This window comes from Mesocricetus auratus, unplaced genomic scaffold (assembly GCF_017639785.1).
Source record: "Mesocricetus auratus isolate SY011 unplaced genomic scaffold, BCM_Maur_2.0 Super-Scaffold_100014, whole genome shotgun sequence".
Lineage (NCBI taxonomy): Eukaryota > Metazoa > Chordata > Mammalia > Rodentia > Cricetidae > Mesocricetus > Mesocricetus auratus.
Genome location: NW_024429197.1, coordinates 39,917,793 through 39,933,386, shown reverse-complemented (window position 1 = coordinate 39,933,386; position 15,594 = coordinate 39,917,793). Strand labels below are relative to the sequence as shown.

The following is a 15,594-nucleotide window of genomic DNA, read 5'->3' as shown; positions in this document are numbered from 1 at the left end:
TCTATCCAAACTAACCAAAAGGCAGAGAGAGCATGCTAATTAACAAAATCAGAAATGAAAAGGGGGACATAACAATGGACACTGAGGAAATCCAGAGAATCATCAGGTCATACTTTGAAAACTTGTACTCTACAAAATTTGAAAATCTAAAGGAAATAGACAATTTTCTGGATAGATATCACTGGTCAAAATTAAATCAAGAAGAGATAAGCAATTTAAACATACCTAAACCCCTAATGAAATAGAAGCAGTCATCAAAAGTCTCCCAACCAAAAAAAGCCCAGGGCCAGATGGTTTCAATGCAGAATTCTACCAGAAATTCAAAGAAGAGCTAATACCATTATTCCTCAAACTGTTCCACACAATAGAAGCAGAAAGGGCACTGTCAAACTCTTTTAACGAGGTTATAATTACTTTGGTACCCAAGTCCCACAAAGACACAACTAAGAAAGAGAACTACAGACCAATATCCCTCATGACCATGGATGCAAAAATATTCAACAAAATGCTGGCAAATCAAATCCAGGAACACATCAGAGAAATCATCCACCGTGATCAAGTAGGCTTCATCCTAGGAATGCAGGGATGGGTTCAACATATGAAAATCCATCAATGTAATCCACCATATAAACAAACTGAAAAAGAAAAACCAATGATCATCTCACTAGATGCTGAAAAAGCCTTTGACAAAATCCAACACCCCTTCATGATAAAAGTCTTGGAGAGATCAGGAATAACAGGATCATACTTAAACATGATAAAAGCAATATACAGCAAACCAATGGCCAACATCAAACTAAATGAAGAGAAACTCAACGTGATTCCTCTATAATCTGGAACAAGACAAGGCTGTCTAATCTCTCCATATCTCTTCAATATTGTACTTGAAGTCTTAGAGCAATAAGACAACAAATGGAAATCAAGGGGATACAAATTGGAAAGGAAGAAGTCAAACTTTCACTATTTGCAGATGATATGGTAGTTTACATAAATGACCCAAAAAATTCTATCAGAGAACTCCTACAGCAAACTGGCAGGATACAAAATTAACTCAAAAAAATCAGTAGCCCTACTATATACAGATGATAAATGGGCTGACAAAGAAATCATAAAAACATCACCCTTTACAATAGCCACAAAGAACATAAAATACCTTGGGGGTAATGCTAACCAAACAAGTGAAAGACCTGTAAAGCAATAACTTTGAGTCATTAATGAAAATAATCAAATAAGATACCAGAAAATGGAAAGGTCTCCATGCTCTTGGATAGGTAGGATCAACATAGTAAAAATGGAAATCTTGCCAAAAGCAATCTACTGGTTCAATGCAATCCTCATAAAAATCCCAACAAAATTTTTCACAGATCTTGAAAGAACTATATTCAACTTTATATGGAAAAGCAGCTCAGGATAGCCACAACAACCCTGCTCAATAAAGGAATTTCTGGAGGCATCACCATCCTGACATCAAGCTCTATTATAGAGTCATAGTCCTGAAAACGGCTTGGTATCCACACAAAAATAGACAGGTAGACCAATGGAATCGAATTGAAAACCCTGATATTAAGCCACATACCTACAAAGACCTGATTTTTGAAAAAGAAGCTAAAGTTATACAATGAAAAAAAGAAAGCATCTTCAACAAATGGTGTTGGCATAACTGGATGCTGGCATGTAGAAGACTGCAGATAGATCCATGTCTATCGCCATGCACAAAACTTAAGTCCAAAATGAATCAAAGACCACAACATAAATCTAGTCACACAGAACCTCTTAGAAGAGAAAGTGGGAGGTAACCTTGAATGAATTGGTACAGGAGAATGCTTTCTGAACATAACACCAGTAGCACAGACATTGAGATCGACAATTAATAAATAGGACCTTCTGAAACTGAGAAGCTTCTGTAAGTCAAAGGACACAGTCAGCAAGACAAAATGGCAGCCGACAGAATGGGAAAAGATCTTCACCAATCCCACATCTGACAGAGGGCTGACTTCCAAAATATACAATGAATTGAAGAAGCTAGCCACCAAAATACCAAACAATCCAATTAAAAAGTGGGGTGCAGAACTAAGTAGAGAATTCTCTATAGAGGAATATAAAACGGCTGAGAGACACTTAAGAAAGTGCTTAACATCCTTAACCATCAGGGAAAACAACTCTGAGATACCATCTTACATGGGCCATAATGGCCAAAATCAAAAACATCAGTGAAGGTCTATGTTGGAGAGGATGTGGAGAAAAAGGAACACTCCTCCATTGCTGGGGGGAGTGAAAACTTGTACGACCACTCTGGAAATCAGCATGGCAGTTTCTCAGGAAAATGAGGATGAGTCTACCTCAAGATCCAGCAATTCCTCTCCTGGGCATATACCCAAAGAATGCACATTCATACAACAAGGATAAATTTTCAACTATGTTCACAGCATCATTGTTTGTAGTAACCAGAACCTGGAAGCAACCCAGACGCCCTTCAACTGAAGAATGGATAGAGAAAATGTGGTACATTTACACAATGGGGTACTACTCAGTGGAAAAAAAAAACCAATGGAATCTTGAAATTCACAGACAAATGGATGGAACTAGAAGAAACCATCCTGAGTGAGGTAACTCAGTGACAAAAAGACAAACATGGTACATACTCACTCATATATAGTTTTTAGGCATACAGAAAAGGATTACCAGCCTACAATCCATACCTCCAGAAGAGCTAGGAAACAAGGAGGACCCCAAGAGAAAAACTCATGGTCCCCCGAAGAAGGAAGGGGGACAAGAACCCCTGAGCAAATTGGGAGCACGGGGGGGGGGGATTAAGAGGGGGAGAGGAGGAATATGGGAAGGGGAGAAGGGGGGGGAGCAGGAAGACTGAGTCAGGGGAGAAATAGAAGAGGGCAAGAAAGGAGATGCCTTGATAAGGGGAGACAGTACAGGTTTGGAGAGAGGTCTGACAAAGAGGAAATGGTAGGGGATCCACAGGGATAACCCTAAGAATTTAGGCAATGGTGGAGAGGCTGCCTTTGATGCCCTTCCCCTATAATGAGATTGATGTCTACCTTGGTTACCATTCCTAGATCCGTGACCCAGTAGCTGATCGAAGCAGAAACAGGTACCCACAGCTGAGCACTGAGCCATAATCACAGAATTCAGTTGCGAAGAGGGAAGAGAGACGACCAAATGAACCAAGATGGAACTCTAGATACCCGGAGAAACAGTTGACCTGACTTAATGAGAGCACGCAGACCCTATTCGTAAAGTAGGCAGACCAGCATTGGACCAAACCAAGCCCTTTGAATGTGGGTACCAGCTAGGAGGCTAAGGCAGTCTATGGAACCAGTGGAGCCAGGGTTTATTCCTAGGTCACAAATGGACTTTGGGAGCTCCTTCCCTATGAAAGGGTACTATTACAGCCCAGATATGGAAAAGAGGGTCTAGTCCCTTCCGCCCCCCCCCCCAAAAAAGAGGGCTCTGATGTTAAACAATAAACGGGATCCTGTTTGACTCAACTCCCTGTCTGATCGTCTGCAGGCAGGCTTAGAGATTAAAACTTTGTACCTTGCTGGGCAGTGGTGGCACATGCCTTCAATCCTAGCACTCAGAGAAGCCTGTGAAAGGTAGCCTAAAGGGTTTTGTACACTTAGAAAGCAACTGAATAAAAAAGATTGCTGCTAGCTGGGCAGTGGTGGCGCACGCCTTTAATCCCAGCACTCGGGAGGCAGAGGCAGGCGGATCTCTGTGAGTTCAAGGCCGGGCTGGACCGAAAACCTCCAAAACAATACAGAGAAACCCTGTCTCGTAAAAACCAAAAAAAAAAAAAAAAAAAAGGTTGCTGCTAATTTCATCAACGGGGGGGGGAGGGGTGTAAGGGTGTCCAACCAGAGCTGGGGCCCAGCTTCACAGTGCCACCCACTGTGGTCCAGGCTTTAGAAGCACGGGACACTCGAGTGACGGGAGTGTGACTGCTTCCTCTGCAGTTTCAGATTGCTGCTGAGGTCAGGCAGCACATGGCAGGGCAAGGCCCTGAGACAAAAATGTGATTCATGCAGGATCTAGTTTCGGACTGTTAGGGGACACTCAAAGGTTTTCATTCATATATTAGGAGAGTGTCTCACATCCTTACAAAAGCCCATGTATTATAGTTTCTTCTATGATAACCTGCTGAACTTTATAAATAAGAAAACATTTATTTAAAATTCATATTTTTTAAATATTTAGATCAAGTCCTAATAATTTACTAACCTTAAGAATGCAGGGTACCTCTAACTAAAAGAAATTACATAACTCTGAATATCTCCTGTGGGTCAACCAATGTTTATTAAATGGTTAACTATTACTTAGTCTGGCACACCATTTTAATCATTTAAGATTAGCTTAAGGAAATTATTGGTTTATAATCAATCCACACAATAAAAACAATTGCATTTGGCATTGGCACCAGTCTGACTAACAACACTAACAAACATGTGTGATAAAATAGCTAGGCTTTCAAGTCAGGCATCATGGTGCATGTCTATAACACCAGCACCTGGGAGATGGAAGCAGTAGGATTAGTTGTTTATGGCCAGCCTCAGCAACATAGTGAGGTTGGACTATACTGACAGTTATTTTATTTTTAAAAATTAGCCAGTGGTGGTGCACACCTTTAATCCCAGCACTTGGGAGGCAGAGGCAGGTGGATCTCTGTGAGTTCGAGGCTGGGCTGGACCGACAGCCTCCAAAACAATACAGAGAAGCCCTGTCTCATAAAAACCAAAAAAAAAAAAAATTTAATAGTACATTTTAATCCTTTTCAGAAAACTCTGACTTTGTAAGAATATCAACAGAATTAACCCACTCTTAAGAACACTATCACAGTTAGAAACTCCAACACTAATGCTATTCTAATTTTCTAACTTGGAGCAAACTTAATTCCCATAGGAACTGGTTGAGTGTCTTTGGCTGAAACAGCATGATAATACATGTTAATTAGAAAAACTAAGCAAATGTACCTCGGAAATTTATAAGTGAAAAGATGGAAGATGTAGATCTATTACATTTGCCATTAGTAATACATAAATTTAAATGTGGTGTGAAACATCTCCATACAGTCTAAAGCAGTCTGAGCTTCATGTTGGCCTTGAACTCCTGATCTTGGGCCTCCTTCCTCTAGCCCTCAAGCACTATGTACTACCACCACATCTGTCTTAGGATAACTTTTTTTAAACAGCAACTTAACCATTCACTTAATATTTATTGATCAACTATTTTATTCATGGGTATTCAAATCCTGGTATATATGAGTCCAAGTGATTTTTCCACCCCCTGTCTAAGAGTCAATGCTGCAACCTAGATAAATTATATTGCCTCTGGCTTTAGAACATACAGAGAAAAACAAGAGTGCATTTGGTTGGGGAGATTAGTTTAAAGAAATTAGGAGCAGCAATTAATTGATTCACCTGTTTCTCAAAGGATCTAACAGATGGTAGGGAAACTATACTTACCAAGAACTTAATATAGGTAAACTCTAAATCTTAAAAGCAAGCCACAAAAAGCTACTTAAGCTGGTTATGATGCATACTAAAACACAAATGATATCCAAATTATAAAAGCAAGCAACCAAATATTCATCATTCAATTTAAGCAACAGTATCACCAACATGACTGGATACACCTGGTTGATCCTTCCCTAGCCCCCCCCGGCGTCCCCCATGAGGTAACCATTAAAATGAATTTTATGCTATGTTCCTGCGTTCTCCCATTAAAATCTTAGTACACAATTTATTTTTGCTTGCCCTTAAACTTTAAAGGCTGTGTGCAGTCTCCAACAAATTGGCTTCTTCATTCACTATATTTTTAAGATCCCATCGTATTGTCATTGGTTAGTTGTTCTTTTCCACTTATTTTAGATTCATTCAGGCCATTATGCCAATTACTCTTTTAGGAAAGAAATAAGTTTTCTTCCTTGTTCATTCTCAATATGTTATTTCCAGTTACACATTACTCAAATTTAGCCCACAGTTTATATAATGTTGGGAGTTTTGGGGGCGCTAAAGTAGGGCTGAAGAGTAGGGTGGGTTGAGAAAACCAAGCATCCTGACACTCAACAGAGACAAGTTTATAGAAACAGAAAAGTCAAGGTGACTGTGGGGCCACATAGTATACTCTTTTTGCTCACAGAGGGCCCCTCAAAGCAGCAACAGCCAGAAAAGATACCTACGGCATTTCGGCACTCTGGGAAGGGCCACGATTGCTGGGTAGAACCAACTGAAACACCGCAAACGCGGAAGCAAAAAAGCCCGCGCTGCAGGCACTGGATGCAGTGTCTCACATACCGCGGTCCGCTGGAAACAGCCCCCGCGCGACAAAGGGCCCGAGTGTGCGTGAGGAAAGGGGTGTGCATGGAATCCAGGGCCAGCGCCCCATCTAGCCTTTGCCGATCCTCTCTCACTATTCCAGACAAAGCAGCCTGGCAACAGAGGAGCGACAGTGCTGTGACAGTATTCTCCAGGTCACAGGTCCACGAATCTCTGATCGGACTGTTTGGGAGATGCTCTGCCTCTTACTTCCGGTGGCGGAGAGGAGCAGTTGCTATGGTAATCTGAAAAAAGGCGGAGGTCTGTCCGGCTGCGCTGTGAGATTCGCGAAACTACTAAAGAAAATTGGCTGCCCTTCTTGGTTGTGAGCTGAAATTAGGTAGCAACCCGCACTCTCTCGCGCTCTCTCGCTCGTTCTGTCCCTCACTGTGTTCCTGCCTCTCCCGCCTGCTACGTTTACTGTTGAGTCAGCCGGTGCATGCCCCTGAAACACCCCAGGATGCAGCATTGTGGCTAGAGGAATACAAAACGGAGAGAGTTTGTCTCCGATTAGCTTTGACTATTACATGGTGCAGCGACAGTGACTGGAAGGCTCACTGTTTTCTCTTGGCCCTTTAGACGCCTTAGGCGCTTGTTAACAGTTTATTTTTCCTGCTTATTGTGTGTCTGGATATTTATGGAGCCGTTTGCTACAGTGCGCTCTCCAGGCCCCTGTCTCAGTCTTGGGCTAGAGTTTTAAATAATAGGGAGTTTCCGAGCCCTAGGGGTGCAATTATACATTTATTTAAGCTTCAGTTTAGACTCTTTTCACAGGAAGGAAAGAATAGAATTCTGGAACATTTCTGTCCTGGGATTTCGTGTGAGAATAACCCTATTTGGAAAGAGCATTCGAAGAAGATCCTTAAAAATATGTTTTTAGATTGCTTGCTGTAAAGTGAGTGCTCGTTCTTTCTTATTGGAACAGTTTTCTTTCACATTTGTGAGATGGCATGTACGCATATGTGTTTAAAACTGATGTTTAATTATGGTGATGCCAATTTGCAGTAACCAGACTGTGACACCACATCCCTATGGGGTCCTTCTAAATCTGGTGTAATATGAAAGTGTCAGGCAGGCGGTCTGTGTATTATAAATAGGGTACTTCATCCATGATAAGCGATTATTATCTTTCTTTCCCAAGTGTAAAAGACCTACATAATTCAAGAAGGTGCCAGTGATTTAGGCCTCCTGAGTAAGAATCCAATGAGTCCTGAAGGGGACTCTACCTGTGTCATCTTATTGTTCAACTTGAACTATTCAATTTATTAGATTGGAATGTATTTTTAGAAGTCAACGCAGGATAAAGTAATGTTGGAAGCCATTAGAACACCAGAACAATTTAGTACCTCATAGTAGCCTTTGTTCAATAAACCTTCACCCATGTTAACAGAGGAAACTACTGAAAGCTCACAACTTACCATTAACTGGTAACATCTCTGTCCCTCAATTTCGTCATCTGCAAAATGGACAAAAAGCACCTGGTCAGTGCAGTAAAGGATGAAATAAGATGTATGGTTGTGTATTAATGTCTTATGAGCAGAGGTTCTGTATGGACCCCAAATATTAACTACTAATTAAGGAACTCAGTGGTAATAAATGAGAATTCAAATATTCAGTGATTTGGCATGTGCTGTATTATAGAAATGTTAATGAAATGATTTAGTTAATCCTGCTATGCAAGGTGGATGTCAACTACAGTTGATTTACATAAAATGCCTCATTGTTAGAGAATTTTACTCCATCTACAGTTTCTTTAGCATTTCTATGTCCTGTAGTATTCTGTATGCTTCACATTTGTGAACTGATGTAATCTTAACAACCTTTTGAAGTCTCACATGACCTCTTAGTTGGAGATAATGGGTGTATGGATTTTCTTTGTTCTGATTCTTTTGTAATATGCTACATCTTTGTTCTTTGGGATATTATATATTTGAGGAATTATATACACGTGTGTGTATATATATAATTAGAAATCAGTTGTTAAGGATTTATTCTATTTAACATGCGCTGGTAAGTTCATATAGATGCTATGACATTTATCTTTTTTATTCTATGTATAAAAACTTTAATAAACCAATGCCCCACCTCATGGTGGTACATTCGCATTTTAGGTGATTTACATCAACTAAAGTACATTTTTAAATTGTTTTCTGATAGAATGGCCAGCAATCCTGGAAGTGATACAGCTTTGGGTACTCAGAAGTCAATGCTTTCGGGGAGTCCCCGAACAAAGAAATTGCCACTAACTGAGCAGGAGATATTTTATATGAATTGTAGAGCCGCCTACTTAACTATCTTCAAAAGCAGCTTGGAAAACATTATTTCTAAGGATCAACTTTACCTAGGTAAATTTTTAAAAGTTGAATATTTGCCTTATTTGTTGAAAGTTAATAGACTGAAAAGTCTGAATTAGAATTACATCATTGAGTCACTCCAACTTCACAATGAAACAAGCAACAGGACTGTAAGAAACAATAGCTGATGTGTGTGTGTGTGTATATATGTATGTGTGTAGAGAGAGAGTGTGTGTGTGTAGATTGTGTATTCAAAGCTTCCATCAGTTACTACTTGCTTAAAAGTTGTTACTGTTGCTGTCTTTTAGTTGTCATGGTGTTGTTTTAGGTTTATAATAATAGAATCAAAACCCTTTTGCCATCTGTCTCACTAATCAAAGAATTTGCAAAACTGGGGTCAAATACCTGTAAAAGAAAAATATAGATAAATGAAATTTTAGAAGAGAATTAGGAGTCGGGAGGTTTTCATATTCTACCCATTATCATATTTTAAAATTCTTTTGGCTGCAGAAGTCCTCCACATCACTGGATATGATCATTCCCAGGGTGTCAACTGAGTTTCTTTGCCATCTTTTGAAGTAATTTCTTTAAACAAAAATTCCACTATATTTCTGTAGATGTCTTGGGGTTGTATGCATATAATCATTTTCAGAGAAAATTCATTTGGAAGAATGATGAAAATTGACAAGATTAAAGCATATTTACTATCTAAATAGAAGACATTAATTAAATAATTTAAGAATAAATGCACCTGATGGCAGCAATTTTCAAAATTATGTGTAACTTTGACTTACATAATTTTAAAATTAGTAAACTTTCATCTTGAATTTTAAGTACTTGTGTTTATTTGGCATATATTAAATAATACAGGCAATTAATACTCTACTTTGACACTGTTGGTAAAATAATAGGAGGGTTTTTTTTTTCTTTTGAAAATAGAATCCAGTGGCTGGGCATTGGTGGTGCATGCCTTTAATCCCAGCACTTGGGAGGTAGAGGCAGGTGGATCTCTGTGAGTTTGAAGCCTGTCTGATCTACAAAGTGAGTTCCAGGACTGTTACATGGAGAAACCCTGTCTTGAATCCCCTCCCCTGTAAAAAAAGAAAAAATAGAGACAGTGAATTTGCTAATTTGAAAAGTTTAACTACCTTCTGTGAATTTGCTAACTTGAAAAGTTTAACTACCTTCTGTGAATTTGCTAACTTGAAAAGTTTAACTACCTTCTTCTGGTATAATTCTTGAAATATCAATCAGTTAATATGTATTAATAAGGTGCTGTCAGTCCTATGAAGTTATCTGGCTAGAAAACAAAGCAGTTTTTGCATCTCCAGTGTTACACATGGTTTTGGTTTAAGGTGGAATAGCCTTTGCAGGACTGTTGGGCTAAAGATAGTTTTTAGAAAGCAATAAGTACATCAGTGACATCTGTTTCTTACTACCCATTTTCATGTGCATCTGCCCTTAGCACATAACATATGGTCTGACATTTCCATTCCAAGTTGACACAGCAGCATCACAGGTATTAGATATGTGGCCAAGCTTAAATATACAGGAAGCAAAAGATCAGTATATAGATATCAACCTTGAAACATCTGCAGTTAGGAAAGACTTCGCAGATGGAGAGGCATCTACTTCTAACTACATGTTTTGGCATAATTAGTTTTATTTTGAGACAGTTATCATTTAAAAATTAATAGTTATAAAGAAGCTGGTGATATAGCTTGATGTTAGAGCATTTACACAGGCCTAGAGTTCAATCCTCAGCAGCAGCAGCAGCAGGAGGAGGAGGAGGAGGAGGAGGAAGAGGAGGAGGAGGAGGAGGAGAAGAAGAAGAAGAAAAAGAAGAAGAGGAAGAAGAAGAAGAAGAAGAAGAAAAAGAAGAGGAAGAAGAAGAAGAAAAAGAAGAAGAAGAAAAAGAAGAAGAAGAAAAAGAAGAAGACGAGGAAGAAGAAGAGGAAGAAGAAGAAGACGACGACGACAACAACGCTGACGATGCTGCCACACCCAGAAGATCCTTAGGTGGTGAATATAGCAGTTAGGCATGAAAGCACACATTTATCATCCCAGAACTCAGGAATGCAGGAGGATTATCTTAAGTTGGAGGTCAGCTTGGGCCATAGTGAAGACTGTCCAAAGTGAGGGTGGAGAGGGGGAGGACACACTAAAATTTTCTTTGTTTTTGAAGATAGTTGTGTTTGCTGAGCTGCTATTTCTAAGAGTTGTAAGATGGTTTTTCTAAATATTTACCAAAACATTTTTCTTCCCCAATAGATTTTTAGCCTCCAAACTACAACTTCATTTAAGTTCTATTTTATTCTCCCATTGTAGTCAGTGGAGTTTGTACAGTATTCTTCCTGCCAGCCTGGTCCCAGAGCTGCATCCATTCCTAATGAACACGCAGGATGCTATATTAATTATTAAGCTGCTGGCCATTTGCTATGGTTTCTTAATAGCTAGCTCTGATTTAATTATTAACCCATAATTACTAATATATATTTTTATAAGGTCTTATCTTACCAAGAACACCAGACTTGTGTCCTCTCCTCCCGGGATCACATGGTGACTCTCTACTCTTGACTACATTTCCCAGAATCCTCCTCGGCTCCTAGACCCACCTATCTTGTTTCCCTATTGGCCAACAGTGCTTTATTTATCAACCAATAGGACAACATATACACAGAAGGACTTCTCCCATCAGGAGTTGATTAAGGATAGATTCCCAAATACATATACCATTTCTATAACTCTGTTGATAGATGAATTATGGAATTGTTTGTTTACATATTAGACAAATACTTATTCTTTATTCCTAGGGAAGCATGGTAATCAAGGATTTTGTATCCAAAATGTGAAAAAAAATATGTTCAATGCTATACATTTCTGTAAGGGTCTTATAAGCAAATATAATGAAAACTGGTGTCATCTGAACTTTGAGGTGGTTCAGTGGTTAAGGGCATCCACTGCCAAACTTGACAGTTAGAGTTGCATCCCTGGGACCCATTAGGTAAAAGAAGAAAACAAACTCCTTAAATTGGCTTCTGACCTCCACTCTCATTGTGTGCATTCACACACACCCCCTCACACTAAATAAATAAATGAATACATAAAATTAAAGAAATAAATTCTGTTGTCTGTATAGATTATTTTGTTTCCCTTCCTGTGTCTGTTTCAGTTATCTAAGTACAGTGTATTGACACAAACTGGAGGATGGGAAAATGTCTCTTAGTCTTTCAAATGTAAGTCATGACCATAAGTAGCAATATTACACTTAGCATGTAGACTTTACATAGGCCAATGAGTAGAGGATTCAGTCCCCTAAATCCACATGGTGGAAGGATAGAACCAACTACAACATATTGTCATCTGACCTCGACATTTGCACCATGCCATGCACATGCAGAGGCACACACACAAATGATGATGATGATGATGATAATGCACACATACAAATAATAATAAATACATAAGATGTAAATATTTCAAAAGATGTAGAATGTACACTTATATCGCAGAACAACTTTGAACCCAAAAAAACTTGTGTCTCTGAAAAACAAAGTTACACTTTGTATGATTACGTGCAACTGTCCCAATAATTCAAATATTTATATTTATTCTGTTGCTCTAGTTTCTCTCTCCTAGTAGACATTTATCTAAATTGTTTTGTGTTTACTAATCTTCATCACATTAAATTGTAGAAAATTCAGACAATCATTTTAGTGTTGATTTGCCAGGCACATATAGTATATATTCTCGGTGAAAATAGTTGGAAATTTCCAATATGATATTTTTTAATGAAATTTGGTAGCACAATTCAAAACAGATACAGCTTTAGAAATTTAATGATTTTTTTCTCTGGTGGCTCAGAAACTTACTAGTTCATTATGGACAGTTATAAAGTAATAGGTAGAAGTTCAGTTGCAAATCACTACACCACTTGTCTTCAACTCAACAAGGCGTCTATAATTGTTTAAAGATATTGTATTTAGTGTTGTGTAACATATTGTAACTCTTTTGCAGATTTAGAAATGAAAACAATTTAATGGTTGCGTATTTAGCAGTTGTGTCTCTGTGATACTTTTGTAGAGGTTTATCAACTTCTCTTGATTTCTAACAGGGTCATAACTATAAATGAATGCTTCTTAAGAATTATTACATTTAGTTGTGTGTGTATGTGCACACGTGCATGCACTCACATACATACATGTCTGTGTGGTGCCTCTTAGTGCATGCAAGCACATGGCAAAGCATGTAGAGGTCAGAGGACAACTTGTGGGAGTTGGTTCTTGCCACTGTGTGCATCTTGGGGATAGGATTGAGGTTGTCAGACTTGGTGGCAAGTGCTTTCACCTGCTGAAACCATCTCACTGGCTCTGCAGATGGATGCTTTTGTACATATAGTTGGCATTTAGAACACGTTTGATATTCTGGAGCCACTACTTCCTACCTAGTGAATGTTTTAGATACTTGTTGACATTAAAATTCTCAAATAAATGAGTTCTTCCATTTACTGAAATATCTGTCAAACCTTAGAAAGTAGTCATTTATGTTGTTTGTGGTTATCCCTGTGTTCCCCCCTCAAAAAAAATCAATCAACCTTGTTTTCTCTAAAAGTTCTTAAATAAACCAGCTGGGTGCAGTGGCTCATCCTTGTAATCCCAGCTCTTTGGAGGTGGAGGCAGGAAGATCACATTAAGTTGAAGACCAAACCAGATCTACAAAATGAGCTCCAGGGTGGCCTGGGCTACAGAGTGAGCACCTACTTCATAAGATAAAGTTTAAGTAAACCACATAGTGACAGTTAAGTAGGTTTAAAACCAGAGAGAGAGGGGGGAAAAATCAGTTCTGTTAATAATATACTAAGTCTCTCTAGCTGATCAGAATATATGCCTTTTGCTTTGAATAATGAAACATATGTACATGGATGTAATGATCTAGAGAAATACACATTGATGTAACTATATAGTCAATACCAATGTTGATGCAGTGACAGGTATTGGATTTGCTTACTAATATATAGGGATTGAAGAAAACACTCAAATATCAAACCAAATGTTATAACAATATGTAATACTTTTGTTTTAATTGGGAAGCTCTTCAGCATGCAGGAAGAAATCCATCCCAAAAGACCATTAATAAGTATTGGACTCCTCAAACTGCCAAACTGAATTTTGATGATTTTTGCATCATTTTAAGCAAGGAAAAACCTACTTCAAAAGCAGAATTGCTAAAATCATTTAAACAATTAGATGTTAATGATGATGGCTCTATTCTACACTCTGACCTTCATAAATATCTAACGAAGGTAAGACACGTGAGAGTTCTATACTGTGCATAAAGCAACTGGAGCCCAGCTTTGGCCACCAAAATCCGCATTAAAGTAGGGGTTCTCTCAACAGGCCAAATGTACAGCACACAGTATTTATATCTTGCAGTCTTTTCCTATGAAAAGTGTTTTATAAATAACAGAGAAAGCATAAAATTGAGCCCGTGTTTCCATCTTCCTTACCCCTGTGTAATTCTTTTCTGCTCAAAAATCTAAAACCCATGATATGCATGTTTTTAGTAAAAGGGAAAGCAGCACAACTGTTATTAGAAATCATTTTGTTTCTTTTTTCTTTGTTGTTTTTCTACACAGGTTTCTCTGTATAGCTTTGGATGTCCTGGAACTCACTTTGTAGACCAGGCTGGCCTTGAACTCAGGAATCCACTGCCTCTGCCTCCCGAGTGCTGGGATTAAAGGCATGAACCATCATGCTCAGCTCACTTTGTTTCTTGAACACTTTGAGAAGATATTATTACTCTAACTTCATAATCATTGTTACATTTTATTTAATGTAGTCTCGTTGTTGCTTAGTATTCTCATTCTGACTCATAATGAAACCCCATTTTCAAACTTATTTGTAGAAGAGATTAAAATATATTTCTAATCAGGCACTGTAGCCCATCCACATCTTTAATCCCTGTACTTGGGAGGCAGAGGCAGGCAGATCTCTGTTTGTTTCAGGGCAACCTGGTCTACATAGTGAATTTTAGGTCAGTCAAGTCTGTATAGTGAAACTGACTCAAAAAAAAAAAAGATGTATTTTTACCATCACCCTGAATAACAAAGCATTAATTATGTTGTTTTATTTCTAGAGAGGTGAGAAGATGACTCAGGAAGAAGTAAATGCTGTAATAAATCTGGCTGATGTAAATGCTAATGGAAAGTTTGACTACATAAAGGTAGATAAGTCCTCGTTGATAATAAACTTGCATGCTGTGTAGTAAATCATTTTTAATTTTCCCCAGTGCTTCTAAGATATAACTGACAAGATTATATATATTGATAATGTATACAAAGATACTTTTAATATATGCATACATTGTGAAATGAATAGATCATATCAGATAAGCATGTTTGTTGTTATTGTATTAAACCCAAGGCTTCATATGTGATAAACACTACCATGAAGCAACTCCAGCCCCTATGCAAGTGTTTGATTTCTTTCTTTAATATTGGCAAGGGCATAGTGTTATACTGTATACCCAGTGTACTTTTAATTTATCCTCTTCAGTCTTACAATTATATTAAAAATAGTGTAGGGCAAGCCTCCCTAATTTGAACATTCAAAATATGAAATGCTCCGAAATCTGAAGCTAAATTCTATGTGTGAACTCATGTGAAGGCCTACTAAAAGTGGGCTATTTGTTTAAGCAGTACATAGTGGATTTTTTGATTAGACTTAGATATCACAAGATATCCTATTATGTATCTGCATATGCTCCAAAATCTGAAGTCACCTAAAATACTTTTGGTCAAAGCATTTTGAATAAAGGCCACTCAACCTGTATAACCAAGTTAAAAAATATATATATATGTATTTGTGTGTGTGCACATACAGGTATACAAACAAGCTTAGAGACTCCCTTCAGAAATGAACCTTTTCTAGGGTGGAACAGTCATAAAAAATATTTAGAACAAATGCAAGTCT

At 38.2% G+C, this 15,594-nt stretch overlaps 2 protein-coding genes across 4 annotated transcripts in view; one reads left to right on the top strand and one right to left on the bottom strand.

The window, feature by feature from the left end:
* The window catches only part of LOC101843321 (integrin subunit beta 3 binding protein), a 50,508-nt gene extending 44,177 nt beyond the window's left edge, over positions 1–6,331 (bottom strand). Inside the window, exon 1 of the mRNA XM_013116469.3 lies at positions 6,194–6,331. Within this exon, the coding sequence (XP_012971923.1) occupies positions 6,194–6,198 (5 nt within the window). The 5' untranslated portion in view covers positions 6,199–6,331. The remainder of the gene's footprint in view (positions 1–6,193) is intronic.
* Positions 6,332–6,370: 39 nt separating this feature from the next.
* Positions 6,371–15,594, top strand: part of Efcab7 (EF-hand calcium binding domain 7) — a 41,784-nt gene continuing 32,560 nt past the window's right edge. The window contains exons 1-5 of one of the 3 annotated variants that reach the window (XM_040757113.1): positions 6,371–6,669; positions 7,104–7,224; positions 8,487–8,674; positions 13,714–13,925; positions 14,759–14,845. In XM_040757113.1, coding sequence (XP_040613047.1) covers positions 8,488–8,674; positions 13,714–13,925; positions 14,759–14,845 — 486 coding nt within the window. In that variant the 5' untranslated portion in view covers positions 6,371–6,669; positions 7,104–7,224; position 8,487. The remainder of the gene's footprint in view (positions 6,670–7,103; positions 7,225–8,486; positions 8,675–13,713; positions 13,926–14,758; positions 14,846–15,594) is intronic. The other 2 variants (XM_013116467.3, XM_005074330.4) reach the window with 2 other exon arrangements.